General features: G+C 36.2%; 2 protein-coding genes across 7 annotated transcripts in view; one reads left to right on the forward strand and one right to left on the reverse strand.

The window, feature by feature from the left end:
* LOC144662450 (uncharacterized) overlaps nucleotides 1-25,256 on the forward strand; it is a 49,532-nt gene that overhangs the window by 1,436 nt on the left and 22,840 nt on the right. For 5 of the 6 annotated variants that reach the window (XM_078523252.1, XM_078523256.1, XM_078523255.1 and 2 more), the window contains exon 3: nucleotides 12,386-12,501. The gene's annotated coding sequence lies outside the window, so the exon portion shown is untranslated. Of the gene's footprint in view, nucleotides 1-8,829; nucleotides 8,850-12,385; nucleotides 12,502-25,256 lie in introns of those variants that run through there. The other variant, XM_078523253.1, reaches the window with a different exon arrangement.
* Nucleotides 1,519-23,750, reverse strand: LOC144662452 (transmembrane protein 145-like). The gene is given in 19 exon segments (XM_078523261.1): nucleotides 1,519-4,257; nucleotides 5,759-5,905; nucleotides 5,907-5,921; nucleotides 6,780-6,839; nucleotides 7,012-7,072; nucleotides 8,400-8,459; nucleotides 9,660-9,757; nucleotides 10,674-10,748; nucleotides 12,384-12,477; nucleotides 12,623-12,701; nucleotides 13,538-13,618; nucleotides 15,649-15,717; nucleotides 16,637-16,708; nucleotides 17,913-17,991; nucleotides 18,699-18,769; nucleotides 19,821-19,947; nucleotides 23,166-23,237; nucleotides 23,388-23,462; nucleotides 23,591-23,750. Coding segments are annotated over 19 exon segments (1,524 nt in total). The 5' UTR covers nucleotides 23,696-23,750; the 3' UTR covers nucleotides 1,519-4,173.

A 25,256-nucleotide genomic window follows, 5' to 3' on the forward strand; every position in this document is an offset into this window, starting at 1 on the left:
CCAAAAATAACCCCCCGAAAAATCTCTTGTCAAATTACCCCCTAAATTACCAGGAGGGGCAATAATATTCCTGTTGGTTTATTCATCATACCATAAATACGCCAAAGGCCGCGCCAAGGCACTTAAGTTTGTTTTTAATGCCCAAAAAATCCCCTCTTTAAATCAAGTCACCCAAAAAATACTTGCCAAATTTTCCAACCCAAAAAAATCCCAGACTCAAAAATTTCAACCCCCAAAAAATCCTTCGATCATCCCCGTCATCTACATGCAGGAGTAACCCCCCCTGGGAAGTGGCCCAAGCCAAGTTTGTTCAAACACAACTGAACATTACCAGTTTTATTTTTGTCTCACTTTATTGCACATCACTCAATCATTTCTCACAGTTAATAGTATTACAAAATTATTTTAGTTACTAAATTACATATTTTACAGTGTACAAATTATTTTAACAATCTATCTCAAGACCAGGTACATTTACCTTTTTTAGCATACCTTCCCTGAAAGTTCTAATTTCTTGTCACTGTCAAATTAACATGCCTCTACGATTTTATTATAACCATATTAACCTCAGGAAATCATTCCTAGTGTCTCCCTGTACATGACAAATTATCACCTTATTAACCTTGTTGATATTTACTCTGTTCACCTCATCCTCAGTAAATTCTTATTATTAATAAATATTTTTCATGTAAAACTAAGCATGTTTGTTAACACCATGTACATGTAAATATAAAACGATTTGCATAGAAATGATCAATATATACCAGGGGGGGGGGGGGTGGTACTTAAGGAAAATGATCCAAACAACCTCTTAGCCATGAAAGATGTGATAACACACCTTGAGCAATTGGCAGAACATCATGTATTATTTACAAAAAATGTTTAACCCTTTCACTCCTAAACGCGCATTCAGGCGCTATTTGGAGGTGCAGTCATTGATTCACTTGTGACGTCATTAATTAGCACGTCAGTGGAATTTCGTGATAAGAATCTGATAGAGCTTGAATCGACCTTTCTACAGGACTGTTCATTTTGAATATCAGTTGCATTCTGACAGAGCTAATCAAAGAAAAACAAAATCCATTTTTGGTGCAAAATCGTTGTTAAAGAGGCCAGTACACCTGTAATTGGTCAAGGTCCCCTTTTCAGGGTTTTCCATTGATAATGTCAAAACTTTTTTGGCCAAAAGATAGGATATGAAGAGTAGAAGGTAACGAGAATAAGAAAGCGAGAAAAAAAGGAAGCAAAAGGGGCAAAAAAAAAAACAATTTGGAACGGTTCAGCAAAAAAAAAAAAAAAAAAAAAAAAAAAAAAAAAAAAAGTCCAAATTTCGGCTTATGCGCATGCACCAAAGTAAAATATTCTACATTTTTACACAGAATCTTTATGAAAATGTTGCTGAAGTGTGAAAAAGTGCTTCTTTAGCAAAGTTGAGGTAAATTCCAGACCATAGCACCAAAATTTCAGTTTAGCGGCTAAAAAAACGCGTTTTTTGAGGAAAATGTGGGGGTCAAAGGGTTAAGAAGAGAAAAAAGAAAATGAAGCCTAATTAGTACTTTATCAGGGTTTGAGACTAACTTTTCTGCTAACTAGTCTAGCCTTGTGGCTAGTGACACCTTTGATTTTACTAGCCAAAATCAATTTTCTATTAGCCGGAACTTTCATGCATCGTTTTTATAGCACTTTTTTTTCACTCGTCGCTTTCGTCACCAGGAAAGTCAAAATAAAGCTATCATTTGTACGCTGCAAGGCAATTTAAGCTTGCCCATATTTGGTATAAATTATTTCAATAATGTACTTGTTACTGTAGTTCTGTTCTCTCAGAGTCGATTTCAATTTACAGTTTCTGCCTGAAATTTCCACTAGCAATTTTGGCTAGTGAAAGCCCAAAATCTACTAGCCAAAACTGCATTTCTACTAGCCTGTGGCTAGTTGGCTTCCGTAAGTCTCAAACCGTTTATAATGATTCAATAGACCACAGCCTGGCCTAAGCGAAATGATACAAGTATGAATTCGGCAAAAATGAGTTTGTATGGGAAATGGTTCAAACACATTGTACGTTATTAGATATACAAAAGGTGTTTGAATTACAAAATAACGTGATAGCTTGTTCTTCTTCAAACTGCTGTCGATGTCTTTTGATCAAAACAAAAGGATACCATCAACATGATTGAGACTTTTGACTGCAATGGACAATTTTCTGTTTACATTCTCTCAGCCAACCAGACTTGTTGAATCTTAGCTAGCTTTTATTTGTTTTGGATCGATATTTGTTTCAATTCACTGTAACTCCAAGGCTAAATTATTTGCAAAAAAAAAAAAAGCAACAACAATGACAATGATGATGATGATAAATGCTGTTTTAACAGAAGGTTGTCCAATGGTTAACTAAAACCAATTTCCTGATTATTTAATTTATTTCTGACAATTATTTAAAATTATTTACATTATCAAACATTAACTACATGTACTTAGGCCCAGACTTTGTTTACAGACAGGGCTCAAGACTAACTTATTTGCTAACTAGCCAAGTGGCTAGTGACAGCTCTGATTTCACTAGCCAAAACTTATTTTCTACTAGCCACAATTTTTAAGCACAGTTCTTCTTTTAAGGGGGGGGGGGGGAGGGTTAAAACAATGTGCGATAATGTTTAAACCTTGAGCCGTAAAAATGTTCCTTAAATCTTCATGTTTTTTTTTCTTACAAAATTGGGCTTTGTCCTTCACTATAAAAATTGTACATGTACATGCGTTTTTGTCAACAAGATTGTTTACTATTAAAGCTTCACATTCTATAATGTCAACAGTTCTCTGAGAGACGATTTTAATAAATGCGGTTTCTTGCCACTAATGCCTGTTTTTTTCACTAGCCATTTTGGCTAGTGAAAGGCCAAAACCTACTAGCCAAAACTGCATTTTTACTAGCCTTTGGCTACCGTTAGTCTCGAGCCCTGAATTATTTAGAAAATGGTGTCACTCTTGACATAAAAAAATTAGTTATTACACTCAATACAGCCACAGCAACACAAAGTTCTACAGGTACTCCAACAAAAGCCCCCCCCCCCACCCCCGGCAAAGTTCCATGCAAATTGATGAAATAAGAGATTGGATAATAACACAGATTTCAAACAAATTATTGATCTACAGAAGCAGTTAAATGTGTTGCAATAATTTTTTCGTTTACAAAGAATTTGCTTGCCTGGGGGTGGCCTTGGTCCAGGTGAAACTGGTCGCACTGTGAATTATTATTATGCGAATTATTATAATAATAAATTATTATTCCTTAGTCATATAAAATGTATTTGTTATCCTTGTATGAAATCCTCTTTCTACAAGCTAATCTTGACATTTAAAATGATTTCACAAGAGCATATTTTTTTACAGCTATAAAAAATAACTTACTGATGAGAATACTAGCTGATATCATTAAATAACAGCACCATTTTTGTATGCATGGTGCCAAACACATATTAATATTTTTGTAACTTGTGAAATGCATTGGGTTATGGTGATATGGCAAATAGAAAGTAAATCATTTTTGTTTTCGGATACAGTAAAGGCTGGAAACATTGATCTTTGAAAAAATGCTTGACTTCAAAGTGGACACTTTTATAAGTTAGACAATAAAGTTATGCCATCATCAGGCAAAGGATAGTGTTGCAATGGCTTATAGCAGGGATGTCATGATTTAATTTTTCCATTCAATTTTTGCCTTACACCCCTTCTTCATAGTGAAAATTGTTCATAACAAATACAGTCGGGGAAACAAATGCCAGTCGATGGCGTCATCACCTTTCCGAGAAGTTATAACTAAGATTGTGGTTTTTGTCTCAGAAGTTGCTAAGCAACATGGCATATTTGTATGCGCAATTGCTTTCGGACTACTTATGAGTGCTCGCACTAGTTTTTGATTGGGTGAAATAATTTGGAAATTCTTGACTTTGAGTACTTCAACGAAGATTTGCCAAGACCGGCACTTACTCCCCTGACTGAATGACGCTTTTTAAAGTAAAAAAAAAAAAAACACACACACAACATAAGTGTTAAAAAGACTACACTTAAGATAAATAAACAAAATACAAATGACGTATGGTTGCAAACACGTGAACTGCATTTTACATGCCTTATTTACAACTGGATTATAAACTTGTTCACTGTTTCCTGGCACATTGGTTAAGAAACTGACTGACTTGTTGTCATCATAGGATAACCGTTCATTGCTCCATTTTGCATTCCATTTGCAGATGAATATGCTGGCTGCATAATAAAATTATAATTATAACAATTTAGTTACCATGAAATAAATCATAAATCAAATTGATTTTCAGTTAAATACCGGGCTAGTAATTTGTTTAGAGTAGAAAGCCGCATCATAAGTTCTGGTTTCCACTCAGGCCAAACCCTCCAAGTTGAGACCATTTTAGTCGCCATGGCAACTAAAATTTTGGAGCTGGCGACTAAATTGGAACCAAAGTTGCCAGCCTGGCGACTAAAATTGAGAAGAAGGATTGAAAGCGCGAGCTTAATTTAGCGACTGGCGACCAAACCTGAGCAGTCGGTGGCCAAATGACCACTAAGGAAAAAAATAAACTTGGAGGGTTGAGGCCTTCTATCCAATTGAATTGAATTTTTTCTAATGTTATGTTCTGAGGAGCGGGTAACAAACTAAACTGTCCAAGGAAAGGAAGATCTCTTAGAACATAGAGCTGATAAAGGCCTGTGTTTGCACAATAGGTCAGGCAAACTTAGGGCCTCTTTACATGAGAGCCGAGATGAGTTTCGTCCCGGGATGAAAAAAAATTTCATTTTACATGAGCGTGTTCATCCCGGGATAAGTCGTCCCGCCCGAGTTGAATTCATCTCGCCCGTGCTGACATAACATTACATTTCATCCCGGGAAGGACTGTTTACATGGGGTTTTTCGTCACGGGATGAACTCATCCCGTGAATGAATTGTCCCGGGAGGAACTCATCCCGGGACAAAATCATGTATCGTCATGTAAACAGCAACAAGAAAAGACCAGACACCAGAGATGAATGATGAAGGGCTGACTTTGTCCCCATAAGAGGGCCCGAGAAGCATGCAAGGTGTTTTACTGCAGTTATGAGTGCAAAGGTATCTAAAGATTTCCAAATTTGCTAAAAAAAACCTCTGTATACAGTTATTCATATTAATTTTCTATGAAAAGTGGCCGTCCATAGGACTTCTGGACTCCCATCCATACAGCAACTCAATTTTTTGGACCAAACTAATTGTAGGACAACTTCACAAAACATTGCCTAAAGTGCATAACAGCATCTAGAGTTGATAACATATATGTTGTAGTACAGTTTTACCCATATCATATTTACATGTATTACCATTCACGAGAACAAAGAATAAAAGCAAAATTGTACCAAGGGTAAAATTGAACCACAACGTATACAGGTATCTACAATCTTTGACAAAAGTAGTTGACACATTGACTTCACTCTGCGATTTTTTATGACAAATTTACCACTAGTTTTTTTTTTTTTTAATTTCATGACTGTCTGCTAAAATACCCCCCTCCTCCATCCAATGTTGTAAAATTGTAGCAAAGGACTCCTAGAAACAAACCACAACATTGATAGGGGGAAGGGGGTTGGAAAGGTGGGACAAAAGGATGAAATTAGTCCGCATAACAATAAAACTAGGGCCTAAATTGACAATGTGTCAACACTTTTGTCAATGATTGTAGACTTAGTGTCACTTCTCAAGCAAATAAAATACAATTACCTTGTTGCCATTGGTCACTCCGCTGCCCAAAAACATGGACGTGATATCTGTGAAGTGTCCGGCTTCTTGAGAGTAATAAGGTGGAGGTGCATTTGGGGGTGGAGGAGTATAGTACGCAGTACCATTTTCAGGCCTGGAGGGTGTTGCCCTCTTGGATACCAATCTAAAAGTTATTTACTTATTAGTAAAACATTACCGTATTTATTCGAATAAGCGCCGCCCCTGAATAACTGCCGCCCTCGAATAAGCGCCACATTTGGGACAAAAAAGTTAATAAGCGCCGCCCCCGTATAAGCGCCGCAGTCCCGATGCGGCGCTTATTTGAAGAATTCCGTTTAACTTAAAACAGCACTACAAAGCAACTCTAAAACAAACTTGAACATTTCTTTGCATCAAAAGCGATGTTTTGCAGTTTTGAGTGATTGTTTTATTGCTCTCCCATTAGTTTTTCTATTCAACACTCTTACAATACGTAAGTTCTGTAGATGTTGTGAAGACAGCAAACCTTGCCACGACAGCTAGCGCCACTTCTGTCTCAGCAAGAGACGAATACTGACAATCAAGAGACGCTCTTTTCAAAAACTGTCAAAGATAAGATTCTTTGTAGTGTCCAAATTTTAAATAAGCGCCGCTCTCAAATAAGCGGCGCCCTCGAATAAGAGCTTGGGAGGCGCGATTGTGGCCTAATGGTTAGCGCGCCGGAATTAAGATCACTTAATTAATAAGTGTTTTGTTATATAGCATGACGAAGACTTACAAAAATGGCGCTCGTCATTCACAGGCAACCTTGCAATGTTACCTTCTGACGTGGGGGGCATAGATTTTGCAATGTTGTCCCCTCAGAGACTTTTGGCAGGCTTGCAACAGTTTTTATTTTTAGATGTCATGTGACCTCAGATTAGCCAATAAGAGCACACACTGTTTGGGAAAATTGTCTAGCTGTCATATAGCTTAGCTATATAAAAATTGGATATTATCGTATGTCCACTTGTTTAACTATGGGAACACAACAGTCTCTTACCTGGTTGGTTCTCAAGTGAAATGGGAAATTGGTATTTGCGGCAGAAGGTCTTGTTATAATCTGTAAAAGAATCACATTGAAAAAGCTGTAAGTTTTAGTGCCACAATACAAGATCCTTTATAACCTAGCAGTTTATGTATTTCAGTAAAATAATTAATATTAATTTACAAATTTTGTGAAAATGGTAAAACGAACACTTCCTTGATGATTCATTTATTGATGGATTACTTACTAAGAAAACAAAGTGTGCAAGAAACGAGATGGACCAATCAATTCCATTGACAATTTGAGCTCTGTTGACAAAAATAAATCATTGATTAATTTCTCATTATTTTGCTAAACAATAATAATTGAATTACCAGTAATTATCCACCATCCCTACCCCTCTCAGGGCTCAAAAAGTGCGTTCTGGATGTCCAGGACAAGTAGTTTTTCCTGCAGGGCAAGTAAATAACTTGTGCTCTCCTTGCCTTATGGGCAATTACAGGCAAGACATCTGCCAGCTTAATCATAAAAACTGAACCAAGACAACACCTGCAACAGCTCTAAGAAAGCAAAATTTGAGAGCTGCTTGTCCAAAAATCAATCTGGAATTAAAGAATTTTCGAGCCCTGCTTTCCTACATTCATCCTTATTGTGATAATCAGTAAATTTACCCTGGCCTCCCTTAACAGGGGTGGTGAATTGTCCTTCAAAAATGCATGTCTCGCAAAATTTTAGCCAAATATCAGGGGTCTCGTCATCTCTAATTTTTCTTTGATGCCTTCTCGGAGTCTCGATTTCTTTTGAAAGGCGAAAAAGGTCTTGCGTTCACAGAAAAGATATCAGTCTCGCCGTCTCACAAAGTCTCACATTTACCATTCGACACCCCTCTTCACATAACAAAGTGATGCGCGATGAAAATGTCCTTTTTTAATGTGCTAAAAATACCTCACAATGCGACTTGCCAATTTATTGTTTTCAATGAATTTTTAACTTATAATCTCTAAATGAACTGCCTTAAATTTTCTGAAACTGTTCTGTAGAAATTTTTTTAACTTGGAAAAAGTTGCATCTTTACATGCTTATCATTACTCAATGATAAAATATCGGTTCACAGAGCTTGTTTTTAAGCACTTTAAGCATTAGTTAATAGAGGGAAATAGTTAAGAAGCCCAGCAAACATCAAAGGCATAAACAAACAGGCCAAGATTTAGGTTGGAAAGTCCACGAGTGCACATCTTTTGTTTTGCGCTCATACACTGCATAACTTACATAATCGCAAAGTTTTTATTGGTTAGTTGCATGAACACACGTAACCATGTAAAGTATTTTTTCAGGTTTTGTGCACTGTCAACCCCCCAAATAGTGAACAAAAACATATAACAAAGAACTTTGTCTGGCTTCATAACCATTTTCCTCTATTAACTATGCTTTAAGCAAAAATTAAGAGTGTTTATAACAGGTTATACTGTTGCTATGGTGAGAAGTGACATCATTAAAATGACCACAACTTGTTCTGCAATGATTGGAAATTAATTTTGCTTGTTATTATTATTGTAGCAGCAACAGATAAAAACTTCCGTTTCTTAAAAAATCAAAAACTGAAAAGCAGGCATGAAAAACTGTCTAGAGCTTCACCTTTCCCACTTTGGTATTTTGAATGTTGCAATTATGACAACAACTGGCCCAGCAAGGAACCTGAAAAAGAACAACATTATTTTGTTATAAGTCAGACTGGTTATTAAATAAAAAAGTTAGAATGCCGTAAAATTCCGTTTATAAACCCTGGGTTTATACAACTTCGTAAGGGGTTTTGGTTGGGCTTAAACGGGGGGGCTTATATCCAGGAGGGCTTATAAGCGGAATGAAAAAAAAAACATTTTGAAATGAACCACGGGAGCGTTGATCAAAAACGTTTTTAAGTTAAAAAAGTCTACTAAAGCAACATTTATCCTGTCCAGTACTGTTGTCCGGCAGAGGGGGGCTTATATCGGGGGGGGGGGGGGGGGCTTATTATCGGATGTATTTTTTGGTTTCCAGGTGGATGGGCCTATAATTGGGGGGCCTTTATATAACTGGAATTTTACGGTATGTCGTGAGAATAACTAGACATCACATCTTCTGTAATATGTGTTTATATAGAGGATAATACATGCATGGTTGCACGGAGATGTGAAATTTATCTTCTTGTGTTCAAAACCAATATCTCGCTTGTTCGCTGCGCTCACTCGTGAGCTATCGATTTGAACATGAGAAGATAAATTTCATATATCCAAGCAACCATGTATTATTCTGTTTATTATATAAACCTACTAATTACGATGTTTTTGGTGATTCTCCGAAGATTTCCGACCATTTTCCGAAGATTTCCCATTGAGCATTGAAACCCGGCAAACTCTGCGAGCTGATTGGTCAAAAACGATATCACAAAAATGTGGATATCATTTTTATCCACACATGTGCGATACCATTTTTCTCGATTTGCTTCCACTCGCTATACCACTGCAGTTTATATAATAAATATATTTATCACACTAAAATGCTAAACATAGCGCTTTGCAGACATGCTTTAATTTGTAGCTTGTGTTCAAGACGGTCTCAAAAACTTATCAATAATATAGGATGCAAAGCAATTACTAGATGGACTCCATATTTTCAACCTCCTTTCTTTCTTTCAAAGTGTCAGCAGGAACTAAAGCCAAACTAATAAAGACATTGAGGCTTAAAAGCAGCTTTTCAAGTTTCTGGTATAAGCTATTTTCTCTCCCTTAGTTTCTCAGTCATCGGTAATTCTTGTAGCTGAGAGGGTGGTAATCTGAAGTATTTTGCAAGTCTAAAGAATAATGGTAACATAATTACGTAATTAAAAAATGATAATTAACTAGAATGGTAGCTTACCATCCTGTGTAAAAGAACCAGAATGGATAATAAAAACTGCACTTGTTTGGGTAGTGCTTCAGGGTAAAGAACGTTCCATAGCAGAACCAAAGCCATGCCTGAAATTAATTTTCATATATTAACATAATTATCACAATCATCTCAATAAGCCATGCATCTGTCAAATGACAATATTTCTAACAGAGCTATTTGGGTGGATTTAAGTAGTTTTGCTAAAAATAACATTGTCAACAGTAATTGACTGTTTTTAATAAAAATTCACAAGTACAAACTTTTGCCAACTTTTCCTCCTGAAATGTGACGCCCAAGAAAATATTTATACGCCTTCACCATGGAGGGTTTTTTCTTTGTTCCACCCTCCCCTCCATTCATTCCATTTTACGTCATACTTTTGTGTTGTTTTTTTAAAAAAAAATAATAATAATTATGGGTCTTTCAGACCAAAACTTCTGGTAGGAATTTATAATGCTACATGTATGGGAGTTTTCTGGAAAATGTGGCATAACAATTTGTTGACTGCAGGATATAATGTACTGGGATACCGCCTAGTTCTCAAAACTGGCATAAAGGGAATGAATGACAATTAGACATGGAAAGCGATATTTTGAGCTTAATGGTAATACTATGCGCGCCACCAATGGGACAATGGGCCTGAATTTTCGCCTTGCTGCCCTGCCTACTTTCATTGACAAATTCCAGAAATTCCTGTCGCTCACAGGCTGTGTCTCCTTGCTGACACTCTTGTTTACCATCGTTTGTTTGAACCACACTTGAAAAATAATCATGGTCGAATTTTTTTTTTTTTTTGCACCAAGACCTAAAAGTAATGCCAAATCTCAAACAACAACTTAACAAAATGGCAAGCACTTTGTTTAACCAAGCTTTTATTGAGTTTCTCTTCTTCGGACCATTTTTTCGTTGGAATTTACAGACGAATGTAGGCGGGCCAGCGGCATAACATTTCGGGCCTATTTCACAGTTTGGTGACGTGTGTATAGTAAATTATATACTCACAATGACTCTCAGGACACAAATCCCAATGCCAGCAGGACTCTCATAGATATACAGAACTTCACCAGGATCAAACACCTTCAATTTAAACAACAACAGAATGTTCTCAATAAATAAACAAAATAATCCTCCATATATATTATGTTTTCTGTCAACAGGTCATAGTAAAAGCACTTTAGTGGCATGCTGTGTGGTGCAACTTAATACTGTTCAAATAATTTTAACCAAACCGAATAAAATAAATTTTTTGGTTGGTTTCCTGCTTTTTTCAGGGTTCCTTTATAATCAATTCCATCACAATGAACACATTTTCTGTGTTTTTTGGCACTACATTATAAATTATCAGGGTTTAACTGCATTAACCTTGTAAGATATTGATCCTTATGTTGCCTGTGGATTAATTTTAATGGCCTGCACACTTTGCAGTTGGGCCATCAATCGACTGAGCAATTTAGTTTGTAGTCACACTTGTGAATATAAGTTTGAGGTACATTGTACCATAAATTGCAAAATAAGCTCAATACAAAACAAAAACTTTTGAATCGGGGCTTACAATTGGAAAAGCTGTATCTTTCTTTAAGAACTACAGCTAAATGCAAGCTTATGGGCTTTCCTTTGGGAGGGCTTATAGTTTCAGAAAAACTGGGCATTGTCTTCAGGGGACCAGGGGCCCGTTTCTGAAAGGTTCCGAAATATTTTCGCACCCAGAAAGCCATTAGATAGCAAAATCTCAAACCTTTCGTAGCTGCAGGGCTGTTTTATTCACATGATTTAAATATGAACATAGGTTCCCTTCATACAAAGTTTCAGGCCTGTACACTTCTCTGTTTTTAAGATACGGCTAATTAAAAATCGCTTCAAGGGCCCAAAAAGCGTTTTCGGGGGGTTGCAAGAAACTGGCCACTGGGCCATCGCCAGACAAAAAATCTTACCGGGGCCCAAGGAAAAGAAAAATTTCTTTCATATTGATTTACTTACTAACAATGCATAGCCTTGGTAGGGGTGTCGAATGGTAAATGCGAGACTTTGCGAAACGGCGAGACTGATATCTTTTCTGCGAGCCCGAGACCTTTTTAGCCTTGCAAAAAAAAATCGAGACTGCGAGAAGGCGTCAAAGAAAAGTTCGAGACGACGAGACCCCTGAAATTTGGCTAAAATTTTGCAAGACATGCATTTTTGAAGGACAATTCACCACCCCTGTTAAGGGAGGCCAGGGTAAATTTACTGATTATCACAATAAGGATGAATGTAGGAAAGCAGGGCTCGAAAATTCTTTAATTCCAGATTGATTTTTGGACAAGCAGCTCTCAAATTTTGCTTTCTTAGAGCTGTTGCAGGTGTTGTCTTAGTTTAGTTTTTATGATTTAGCTGGCAGATGTCTTGCCTGCAATTGTCCATAAGGCAAGTAGAGCACAAGTTATTTACTTGCCCTGCAGGAAAAACTACTTGTCCTGGACATCCAGAACGCACTTTTTGAGCCCTGAGAGGGGTAGGGATGGTGGATAATTACTGGTAATTCAATTATTATTGTTTAGCAAAATAATGAGAAATTAATCATGCAGACATGCAGTTTTTGAAGGACCATTCACTACCCCTCTTGGTTTGCCTGTTGCTTACTACCTTTGGCCTTGGGGATTAGGGCTTATTTTCAGAATTTTACAGTATTACTATTGATCTTTATACTCTACTGATATTGTATGATTTTCTACTTACAGCAACTTCATAGAAGAAGAGGATGGCAAAACACACTGTGTAAACTGTACCAAAGATGCTGAGCTTGATTTGACCAGAAGAACTGATACGACCTCTGCAAACAAATGATTCAGTCACTGTGAGTTTTAATAATATTAAATATTATCTTAAAAATAATGATCATAATTTTTTTATGATCACAATACTCGAAAAGTTATATCTGTCTTATGAACTAAATTGCACTGCAATGTTTGTTTTACCTTGTTACTGTCCATCCTTTTGCCATCAAAATTAACATTAATAGAAATATAACATGGGAGATGAAATGGGAAGCACGTCCTGTAATAAAAAAAAAAAACAAGGTTAGAAATATAATCAGAATTTGAAATGACAAGGATGTCTCTTTATCAGGGCTCAAGACTAACGTTTTTGCTAACTAGCCAAGTGGCTAGTGACAGCTTTGATTTCACTAGCCAAAACTTATTTTCTACTAGCCACAATTTTTAAGCATAGTTCTTCTTTTAAGGAGGGGGGAGGGTGAAAACAATGTGCGATAATGTTTAAACCTTGAGCCATAAAATTTCCTTAAATCTTCATGTTTTTTTCGTACAAAATTGGGCTTACGTTCTTCACTATAAAAATTGTACATCAACATGCGTTTTGTCAACTAGATTGTTTAAAGCTTCACATTCTATAACGGTTTACTTGTTAGTTATATTTTCTGAGAAACGATTTTAATAAATGCGGTTTCTTGCAACTAATGCCTGATTTTTTGGCTAGTGAAAGGCTAAAAACTACAAAACCAAAACTGCATTTTTACTAGCCTTTGGCTAGTTGGCTACCATTAGTCTCGAGCCCTGCGTTATGAAAAATTATTCTTACTTTAGGACCAGCAAAAGGTAAAGTCCGTGTCTGAGCCAAGTGGCACACACAGCCAGAGCTTATCCCGGTTTCCGTAGCATTAGGCAACTAGGAGTATTGCTACTCCCCCCTGGATGGGATACTAGTCCATTGCAGGGTTACCCCCCCCCCCCCCTGGGCCATTAAATCTGGAAATTCTTTAAAATGAGTCAGATGCATGCATGCATAAATAAAGTAGGAACATATATTAATGTGAATTACTCTACATTTGAATATAGTAATTATAAAATTATGAATAATGATTGATACATTACCAACTACAGATAAGCCATATGTTTCAATGCCACTTTTTCCATACTTGGCATAGTATATGATATAGAACATCAAGCTTATAACTGAAAAAAGAAAACAGAACCTATTATTACTCTCTGCAACTTCTTTCCATTACTAAAACTGAGTGTAAGCCTTTCTAAAGAAAACCTACATTGCATATATACATAAAATTATGTTGTGGTTCAAATTTATCTTTGGTTTAAAATTTTTTAAACCAGTTTGACTTTTAATTCCCTTTGTTTCAGGTTATGATAATGTAATTACGAGACAATGAAACATAATCAAACTGATTTGAAAAAAAATAACCATATACATACATGTATATGTAGTTGCTCAATGGGCCATCCTGGGTAATTTATTTATTCACCAGTAATAATACATATAGTGGACAGTGTGTGTGATATGTATAAAGGTTTAGCAGTCAACTGCAAGCTAAGATAACCATTCCCACTTTGAAGCCAATTCATTTTAATGCCTTCTACCAAATATCTCCCAAGTTTGCTCATACAACTTATATTTGCCCGCCGACAAACAAATTCCCATATCAGAGGCGTAGCCACAATCATTGACAAAAGTGTTGACACATTGTCAATTTACGCCCTTTTTTATTGCTATATGGACCAATTTCATCCTTTTGCCCCACCTTTCCAACCCCCTCCCCCAATCAATGTTGAAGTTTGTTTCTAAGTCCATTGCTACCATTTTACAACATTGGATGGGGGGAGGGGGGTATTTTAGCAGAGAGTCATGAAATTTATAAACTAGTGGTAAATTTGTCATAAAACCGCAGAGCGAAGTCAATGTGTCAACTACTTTTGTCAAAGATTGTCTGAGGTTTATTTGAGTGAAAAGAAAGGATACCCGTTACCTATCTTAGCTCTAACAGGATTATTTCTAGAAAGCACGCTAAATGTGTGGCGTTAGGGTAGTTTTGATTATTTGAAGTTAAAAATAATGTCTTCAGTTGAGAAAATAAAGACAAAACAGGTTCAGATCCCGTGCATGGTTTTTAGCGCGTGACTATCTAGGGTCGTATTATTTATTTTCTTGTTTAAAAGTGTTGACCCTTTGATTGCGTTATCGTCAAATTCGTTAATGGCCTCTAATTAGAAACCAATTAATACAGCATCAATGCCGATTGGACAAATTGCGAAAAGGTTTTTTGCGATATTTATAATGAATATAGCTTTATATTTCAACTTGAAAGTGCTTCAGCCTTAATTGTTCTCTATTATATATTTTAAAAATACGAACAGGCTAAAATATTTGTAGGCCAGGGCCTACGGGCCTATAGGCTAGCTATGCCCCTGCATATCTTGCTGTACATCTTTGCTCTATTCTACAGTGCCAAAATAACCATACATTTACTTCTACACCATCACATTTTTTTTTTGGTTTGAACTCCGCACCCACCACAAATCCAAATAAGCTTTTATCTTTTCCAACAACTTGGGCTTTTGAGACTCCCCTAAACTCTCCCCCCCCCCCCCCCCCCCACCCACACACACACAGCCTGGAATTTTCAATGCCCTTTCCTTGTACATTAGCCATGTTCAAAATGAGCAGGGGACTGGGTACGAATATTCAATATCGATTGCACTGAAAAACTGGGCCCATCATCTGAAAGAGCATCTAAAAATTACCTAGTAACTCAACCAAATTTGAGAGTTATTGGCTTAAACACATAGGTATGGTTCACTTTTAGAAATTGCTAAAATAAGAGAGCTTAGTATGGATTGGAGGGACAGCTGTCCATCCAGCCATACTAAGCTCTCTTATTTTAACGATTTTTAAAAGAGTTCCATGCCTTTGCGTTTAAACCAATAACTCTCAAATTTGGTTGGATTACTAATTTTTAGATGCTCTTTCAGTTGACGGGCTCAGTTTTTCAGTGCAATCGATATTGAATATTCGTACCCAGTCCCCTGCTCGTTTTGAACATGGCTAATTGTTGACAAATTCCGCATCATCAACACGGAGTGATTGCACATTAAGCAAATTACTGACTTATATGGGCCAGGTGTAAAATGCCACACTTTAACTCACTCTGAGATGACAGTAAAATCTGTGCAATCACATTTTAACACCTTACCTTCAAAAGTTGTTGAAATCAAATACATCTTGTATGAAAAGTGAAAAAGTCTTCGAGCCACTAAGAGATCTGCAATTGCAAACAATAAAATACTGTTTGGTTAAAAGACTTTAACAAAATATGAATAAAATTCAAAAATAAAATTGACATGGCGGGGTCAACATCAGCTGGGTATGCAAGGCAACAAGTATATCACAACCTCACAAACTGCAAGTGGTCCACTAATGCTTTTGCCAGCGTTCATTGATTTTAATATTTATAAAAGCAGAATTTCACATATTTTTGATCAAGGTGAATTCATTTGTCACTTCATTCTTGCCTCCAACACTAAAGTCACATATTTGTTGAATATAGTAAAACAATAGTCTAATAATCCTGCTCAATCTACCCACCGTATCAAATCAAACATTTGACACCAATATTATTGTTCAATTGGGTTCGGTAATCAAACATAATCACAAGAAAATTTGGTCAATCAAACAAAATTGAATGTTCGATTACCGAACAGTCGATAATTGATAAAAAACGATCGCTCAATTACTGAACAGTTGACTATCGTACTCATTTGAACGTTCGATTACAGAACTCCTGTTTGTTTATATTGCAGACATTTTGTACGGTCCACCATCCCCCTAATTAGTCCCGTATGTTTTACTTATGGAGAGGTGGATTCTAAACAAATAGAATTGGATTGAGTTGGATTGTGTTCGACTGGTTTGAAAATCGAACTCACAGTAAAATAAAGCCAATCAAACAATTGGTGTTTGATTGTTTTTGATTGATTATTGGTTCGATTTTGTTCAATTGGATATGCCGGGAATCGTGCAGAATATCGACTGATTTTTAGCCAACTTGGCCTTATTTGCTAAGTATCAGGCAAAAACGTTTTCCACCTGATTTTGCAGGGTAATTTATATTTGTCAAATGCATTTGCAATATTAATAATAATCAGAAAATAAGAGTAAATAAATAGTTAATAGCTTCTTACATGCTACATAAACCCCAAGCATCCACAATGTGATAAATGCAATAAAGAAAGCTATGTCCATTGGAAGAATAACTGAAAAACAAAATGGAGAAAACATAATTTCACCAGTGTTCAAAGATCACATCAAAATTACTAATAATTTTCAATCATAAAATTAATATTATGCAGTTTCCTTAAACTATTTTTTTTAATTATGTAGAATGATCAAATAAATGGAGTTGGATGTGTTGGATTAATAATAATTGTGAAAGCTTGAACAAAATGTGATTTACAAAATAATTATATAGGATTGACCGGAAAAGTGTAATATTACAGTAGCAACGTAACCATCCTTGGAGATCCAGGGGCAGTTGGTCGGGGGAAATGGAGTAAACTCGGCAAAAGTCGGAGTAGTGAAAGTTTTCAAAAAGGGCTGAATGAGCCCCTGGGAAACAAGTCTCTCCAGACTATTTCCAAATGGTTTTTTTGCTGGCTCCTGATTGAGCAGAAAAAATCCTCTGTATTACTGGTGGGGGGGGGATTGTGCACAATCAGCAAACATTTAAAATAATTTATCATTCAATGCAATGTTTTCTTCCTTTTCATTGGCCGAGAGCTCACCACGTGATCTGCAAATAACTGCCTACAAATAATGGTCTGCTCATGCCATTAGCATCTGACAGTGATTTTGCTACAAATAATATTCTGCTCATACATAGTTGTGTCCACTTCCGAGAAAAAATGGCAGCTGGTTTCCAGGGATAAAGAAGAGGGGTTGGATTTGTCTACTAGGCCCAAAAAAACAGCGAAGCTACAAAGAAGGCAATGGAATTTCCTCTTATTGTATTTCGGCATTATCTGAAAGAAAGAGAATTGGATGAAGACCAGCTTGTATTATCGAAGGTGAAGTTATGCTTTCAACTGCATTAATTCAGCAAAAAAAGTGCAGCTTCCACGCAGTTCCTGAAGGTAATTGGTGCGAAACAAATTCAGTGATCGAATGATAAAACAATTATTGAACTCGGTTCTCGCAAAATAACATGAATTGTCAGTGTCTCGCAGATCAATTATTTGCCTCAGCCTTAGGCTTCAGCAAATAATTGATCTGCTCGCCACTGACAAACCACGATATTTTGCTCAACCTCGTCCAATAACTGTTTAATATTTTCTTCATAATTTTGACTAATAAATGTGACCTTTGTTTTTTAAGGCAGCTAAATGCAAATCCAATCTTTATGTAGTTTATTTCTAAATGTCATCAACTGTTTAACTAGGTACAAACACTAGTAATACATACATCTTTCATCTGCAGAGAAATGCTTTCTCCAAAAAGTTTCTCCATTTGTCATTTCTAATCTGTACTTCAACAGCAGTCCCTGAAATGTCGTAATCAATCGAATTTATTAACATGACATTTTTAACATTAATTTTTACTCAATGCAACTGCTATGGTAGCTCACCACTCGTCTGTTAAGAACCAGAGGGTCATAATGCCCATATAACAGGGTCCCAAAGAAGGAGGGGCTAGATCCCTGGGGCCCTAGTTTTCCTATGGAGCCTGACAACCCCATTTTACTGCTTGGAGCCCTAAGCTACACCGAACCTTGTTAATAATATGGGTCAACATTTTTTTAAAGAATCAGTGGACATGACATGTAAATAAAATTTATGAAATAGAATTAAATACCGTAACTTTTTTTTAAAAAAAAAGCAAGACTAAATAATCTTAGTAGCATCCTCTAGCTAGGCATGCAGTGACTTTAAGGAATGAAAGAGCTACCGGTAATTCAAGTTTAGTTTTCAAAACCGCAAGTTAGACAGTTTTAATAGTGTTTAGTAACTTTATTTCTAAGAAAGCGGTGGAGCATGCAAAAGAAGAGTAATAATAATTAACTATTGTGATTTGAGCAACACAAGCCATGGGGATATTAGAGCATTTACTCAGAATAGGCCTCATGGACACTTATATGTCAGTCCCAGCAAATGCTTGCTTGCTCACAGGAATGCTCATAATTTTTCTCAAGGACTCTACAATGTAAGACCTTCTGACAATCAAAAAAGGCTGACTGCAAATAGTACCCACCTTACTAGATTTACAATTACTAACTGCTAAATACCACCATCTCTCACGATTTGACACAAATCGCCGATCCCCTGAAAAAAGTAAGAAAAATAAATTATTATTGTCTGATTAGCAGCAAGAGGAGTCAGTGAACGAAGCGAGGTGGCCAGGAGTCAGCAAGAAAGTGACCTGCTCATGCGTGTGTCCCTAGGGAGACCCTGCTTGCAGGCTATTTAGATAATTGACATCAGCGAAAAACGCAACTGTTGATTGAACACTGTGTGTTATCGAAAGGTGCAAGGTTTCAACAATACAACTATATAAACTTTCATCAAAACAAAGTGCATGTAATTTGTCACAATCGTATTGCGGTTTTCAGTGATATGCAAACTCTGAAATTCAAAATCCAACTAACGATTGCGATTTTGCAGCCGTCAATCATAATTACCGTAATGATTCGATTTAGCGCCCGGGGCGCTTATTTACTTTTGGCACCTCACGGGAGGGCGCTTATTCGAGACAGGGCGCTTATTCGGGACAGGGCGCTTATTTAATTTCTTGAGAAAAAACCAAATGTATCTAACAATAACAGAAACTGTAACAGTTAGAAATTGTTTAAAGTTCAGTTACTTTTAAAATAATTGTTCATTTTAGCAGTAAATATATACATGAACTGTGCGGCGAACGGTCAGGAGTTTATCTAGTTGACGTCAATGACTTCAGTATGGGCAGTTTTTCACAATAGGGGCACTTATTAGAATACGGGTGCTTATAAGAACGGGGGCGCTAATTAGAATGGGAGCGCTTATTGGAATAGGGGCGCTTATTTACAAAAACACATTCGAAGGGGGGCGTTTATTCGGAAGGGGGCGCTTATTGGAAGGAGGGCGCTAAATTGAATCATTACGGTATGGCGATAGCCATCGAACCATGAAAAACAGAAACAAACAAAATGGATTGAAATCTACCAATCACAACTGACAGACGTGACCATTTGATCCGGTTGAAGTGAACTTTTGTTTCCCATGAGGTCTGCTAAGATGATAAACGGCAGCAAAAAGCGTAAACCGTTAATTGAGGATTAAATGTCAGAGTTTGCATATCACTGAAAACGGCAACAAGTGACTAAATATATATTCTTACCAATACATTCCAAATGCATTGTATTAAGGATCTTCTTCTTTGAACATCCTGACCATATGTAATTGGTTGTGAGGTTCACCACTTGGTTATTGCCTCTGTAGACCTTGTCTTCTTTATCTAGACATGTCTGTTGAATAACAGTGTGGCCACAATTAATTTTTTCATACAATATATAATATTATACAACAAACTGAATAATTAAAAACATTCTATGGCAGCTAAAAACTTTAAACAGAGATTGTTTTTAATTCTTCATTGTGTTCCGTAACTGTCATTAAAAAGGGATACTTTTTCGGTATTTTTCAGTTTTCAGACATGATAATAAAGTGATATCTAAAGAGCTTTTACGAGAAAGCGAAAAATGTAGAATCTACTTTACTTTTTGTGCAATTTCATACCCGCCATATTTGTACTCCAAAGAGGGAAATAAACATGGTGGCTGCATACTTATTACTGTAATTTTACTCATATTACTTTTGCAATAATTCAGATGTGCACTACAAAGCTATAACTTGTGCCATTCTGTCCACCGTGCAAATTTGTTGAATAATCACATACTAGAAAATTAATTTTTGTACTTGTTTTTCAAGTTATTTATACTTCACCATTTGGAGTAATAATGAAAATATACAGTCAGATTTCTAAGAAAGGGCAGGCCAGTTGTATAATTAACAAAACAATGGCATTAGGCACAAAGTACCCTACCCTCATTAACACCAAAGTAATCTGAGAGTAAAAACCTGTCATAAACATTATGAGGGATTTATAATAAATTAATATAAAATTGTATAACTGAGAAAAATCTCAAGACCATTCCTGACATGTGTTTGGCCATAGTTCAGAACTTGAAGCCTTAATGTAAAAGCTTATGTGAGGCCCTTCCAGGGTAAATTCTGACAAGCAACGTGGCCCAAAAAGGAGCGACAGCACATAAAATAAAACTGCGACAAACGACAACCCTTATGGAAAATTAAATTCCGACAAGGACAGGCAAATTTGCATCAATTTAATAACCGACAGCGACATGAAGAGCGATAAAACAGTGACACAGGACTTTTTTAAATTTAGACAAGCGACACGAGAACCCCCCTGGCAGGGCCTCTTATGTGAGTGACAATTATTAGTATTATTAACAATTACAGTTTTTAATGTCTACCATGTCACTCATTACACATATTTGTTTACTGGTAATGTTAAAACAAGCTTCTTATACAGCCCCAGTTATTTAAAGAATGGATTTTGCTATCTACCAAATAAATCGTTATCTCAGGGTTGGATAGTGTAGTTAACATTTATCCACTGGATAGCAATTTATCAGGTAAAAAACTTTTAAATGTCCTGCTGGTTTATTTATACAAAGTAAATAAATTTATTCATTATGAAATGGAACTAATTAAAATCCATCTATAAATGTAGAATTATACCAAAAGAAAAGCTATATGCTACAGTTTTCATTTGGGAATATTTAACCAATCAAGAGATTTACACCTGACAATTTTCCCTAATATAATAATTACAGAACAGGTGTTGCTACTATTGTTCTAAAATAATCATCCTGTTGCATTGATTTTATGCATATACAGAAAGAAATAAGAAAGTTGTTTTCAAATAAACAGTTTCCAATAGCTCTTACATGTATGCATGTTTACGTAAGACTGGCTTGTTAAACTGGCCCTATGCACATATCATTGGCTTCTCTTTGATTAAAGACTTACCAAGAAATTTGAAGCTAAGGATGGGGGAAGGGAAATATGTATAAATTATTATTTCTAATAATATTTCTAATAATTTATGTAAAAATTATTATTTCTAATAATATTTCTTTTTCAGGCACACTGCGCCGACCACAAAAATCAATATTCTTCTTTCTAAATAGGATGTAGAGGCAAAGCAGCTAATGTAGCTGCGCAAGTGTAGATTATATTATAATAAAACACCAAACAGCTGGTATTCGGTCATTTTTAGTCGGGGTTGATTCGAAACGCATGTAAAGTCGATTTCAAGCTCATGTTACTCAAAGTCCTTTCGATACAGAATACTATACTATACATAAATGACCAAACAGACCTTCGAATACGTACTCGCTCGAGCGAACATAAATCTCCGTTGTAATTAATGATACAAACCCATACCTCTGCGAGAATCAAACATACGTACTCAAGCCTCCTCTACATACAAACGAGACCAAGTTTTGGTTAAGTTTATTTACGTCGATCGATCGCGTCGCTTCTGCGACTTTTAGCTTATTTGTTACATAGATAACAAAAAATTACCAAACTAAAACACTTAATATTATAACTTTTCTCGAGTTTACTTTTAAATCAAATCAACTCCAGTTTGTATCAAATCGACTTTAGACGTGTCTTGAATCGACCTCGACTTGTCTCAAAACGACTGTAAACCAAACAGCTGGAAAATGTCATCAACATTGCTCAACTGATTCTTTGTGCCAAAATCATTTGTCCTAAATTCAACCTGTCATTCATGCCAAATCTAAGTCCATCCCAAGCTGACTCGGCACATGTAATACTGGGCTGGAAGTCATCCCGGCAAACCGAGCCAGCCCGACTCATGTAATCAGGCCCTTAGTCAGGCGCTTGACAAAAAATTTGCTGAGAAGCAATGTATGATGCTCAAATTTAAGGCTTTCTTGAATTGTGAGCCACCTTAATATTAAAGTTATTGAAAAATATTGCATTCATGTATAACTGAAATTCACCAAGTTTCATGGGAGTCTAAACTTTTGAATAGAGAAACTTAAGCTTACTTTAACATAGCAAAAGAATGCACTTCATTTATTTCCTGGTTAGGATAAGGAAATATCGTGTATCTGTCAAATATGGAATCATTTTTCACTTCACGATCAAATGTCAGGAATCGGCCACAAATTATAACACATTCAATATCGCTTGACAGCGAAACGTAAGGCAAAATTTGCATCTGCTTGTCCACTAAATTGACTGTAATATATTAAAACATGTTATAATTCGTGCCAGCAGCGAAAATATTAAAACAAGAAATATTTCTTGAATTTCCTAACTCGTTACAATTAAGTAATAAACCCGTATATTTTAAAGTCGACCCTTATAACAACAAATAAAGCTTTCTCATTAAGCAAAAACATGACAGAAGCTTCAATTTTCCTCTCGGGTAATTTCCTTACTTTATACTTTAGCATTAAAAGGAAGACATTTGACTTGGCTATATAAGAAACGGCATGCATCCATCAACAAAAAACGAGCTTATTAAATAAAATAATTTGTATCATATGAACGCTTTGTGCGCTCTCGTAAGTTTATACAGTTTATATTATAACTTCAACCAAAAATATGGCTTCTTACATACCATGTCTCGTTTAGGATAAACAAAAGGCCATTGCGTATCAAAATACAGAAAAAGATTCTGTGAAGCATATGCCTGTCAGGAAAGATAAAACAAATAAATAAACTAGGTCTTCGAAGGAAAGTTTTCGATACTGGTTAGTTTCTTGTTCAATTCATTTTGCTGATTCACGATCGACTGCCTTAACGTTCAGCAAATTGACAAGATATCAAAGGAAAAACTCACCTCTGGATATTCAAAATGGTATTTTAACTCTCCTATAGAATCTTTGTAACAAAATCTTGTCAAGAAGGCCCAATTCTGTCAAAGAGAATGTGAAAAAGAACGCGCGATTAGAACACCTCGTGAAATAGCGCTTCGGGCCGAACGCACGTCACATATTCGATTTGTTTTCCAAACACTTGAGTGTTTTCGCAATTTCAAACTACCTCTTTCGTGCTCAAAGTCCCTTCCACAATTTTAGGACGTGTGGTTCTAATGTGAAGTAACGTTATACATAACGCTAACGGCCATAAACCAAGTCCCTTCGCCATATTTTCCTTGAAATAAAATATGGAAATTGAGTAAAGTAAATCTTCATTGTTCGTGACAATCTGCGTGCCAGTCGCTAGGTAACGTGTCACTGTCAAATAAACAGTGCTTCTTTGGGGGTAGGGGGTAGGGCTGTACTCGTTCTTATTCCAGGATCTTATTTCGTCCATTATATGTTACACTTTCATTTGTGACTGTCACGTCAAAGTAAACTGAATATTTCGATATATTCCTAAGATATGTCTTATATTTCACCTCAACTTGATTTCACAAAATGTTAAAGTGTTTTTTTGCATAATAGCTCAGTGTAATGCGCAACTACAATGAGTTGTTTGTTTATTACGTCGCAAAAATATTTGTACACAATTAACGTGATTAATGACCGTACGACGTGACGTTGATATCAAATCTAGCCAAATTTTAACATTATTTATTTTTGAAATGTGTACCTCAACAGAGATATCACATCTAACTAAACAAGTTGATAACCGAGGTGGCCTCTCCTATAAGCCTGATGGTTTCTTAAAGGTCTCCTTCCATAATTAGTACTTCTGTAATACTACTGTATTTCAATGTTAAAGGAACTCTGTCACGGATGAGTTAAGTTTATTTAGTTTTGACAAATACTTGCTGTGAATCTTAATGTTTGCCAAGGAATCACTTCTGTGGATCTAAATGACAAAATCATAGCTTATTGCAACCAAATGTGTTTCTCGGGCGTCACACTTTAAGCAAACAAGATTAACTTTGAAAACTGTTCAGCCTAACAATATTTCTAAAACCCATATCGAAATCCATTTGAATCTTCGTCACTTTTGGCCATCCGTGCCCTATTTTGTATTTGCTGTGTGGTTGAAATGTTCTTTTACTGTTTTAAGCGGTTATTTTAATATTTCAGCGAATTTGATGTTCATTTCCCATGCCTAAATTTAGCTAAAATCCGTGACACAGTCCCATTAAAGTGGCTAATAAATGATGATGATGATGATGATGATGATAAAATTCCACCGACTATACTTCTTTAGTAATATATTTTAACTTGCGCCACAATTTTACCGTTAAGTGTTTTTGTTTAATTCCTCGCAACACTGTTCCTGCAAAATTTCACGATAGATCAACCAGCTCAGAAAAAATAAAAAGCAGTTCTTTACTGCTTTTGTCGTAAATCTCTGTACAATTTGTTCTTTTTCCCATTTCCAGTCTCCCATCAGGGCACGGAAATGAATTGTAAGTGATAAGCGCTGTTTCTTTCCAACCCTGATTTTGTTTTCGACAAATGGTTAAATGGGGGATGGAAATTGGAAGGTTGGAAATTGCCCAGAATGACAATTGGTGACGGTCCCGGGGGGGGGGGGGGCACTGCTTATAAATGGGCTAATGGGGATGTGCCGCTGGATGGGGTCGCATTTTCACGACTGGGCTGACTATAATGGGGTCGCCTTTTCAAGCACTTTTTATAGGGTGACTAGAATGGGGTCACACTTTTCGAATTCCGGGATTTTAAGTATAAAGAAATTCTGGCAAGTTGTGATTTATAAACGGAAAGATTCGCCGAAAAAAATG

Source organism: Oculina patagonica, chromosome 8, assembly GCF_052425735.1.
Source record: "Oculina patagonica isolate OP01 chromosome 8, crgOcupat, whole genome shotgun sequence".
Lineage (NCBI taxonomy): Eukaryota > Metazoa > Cnidaria > Anthozoa > Scleractinia > Oculinidae > Oculina > Oculina patagonica.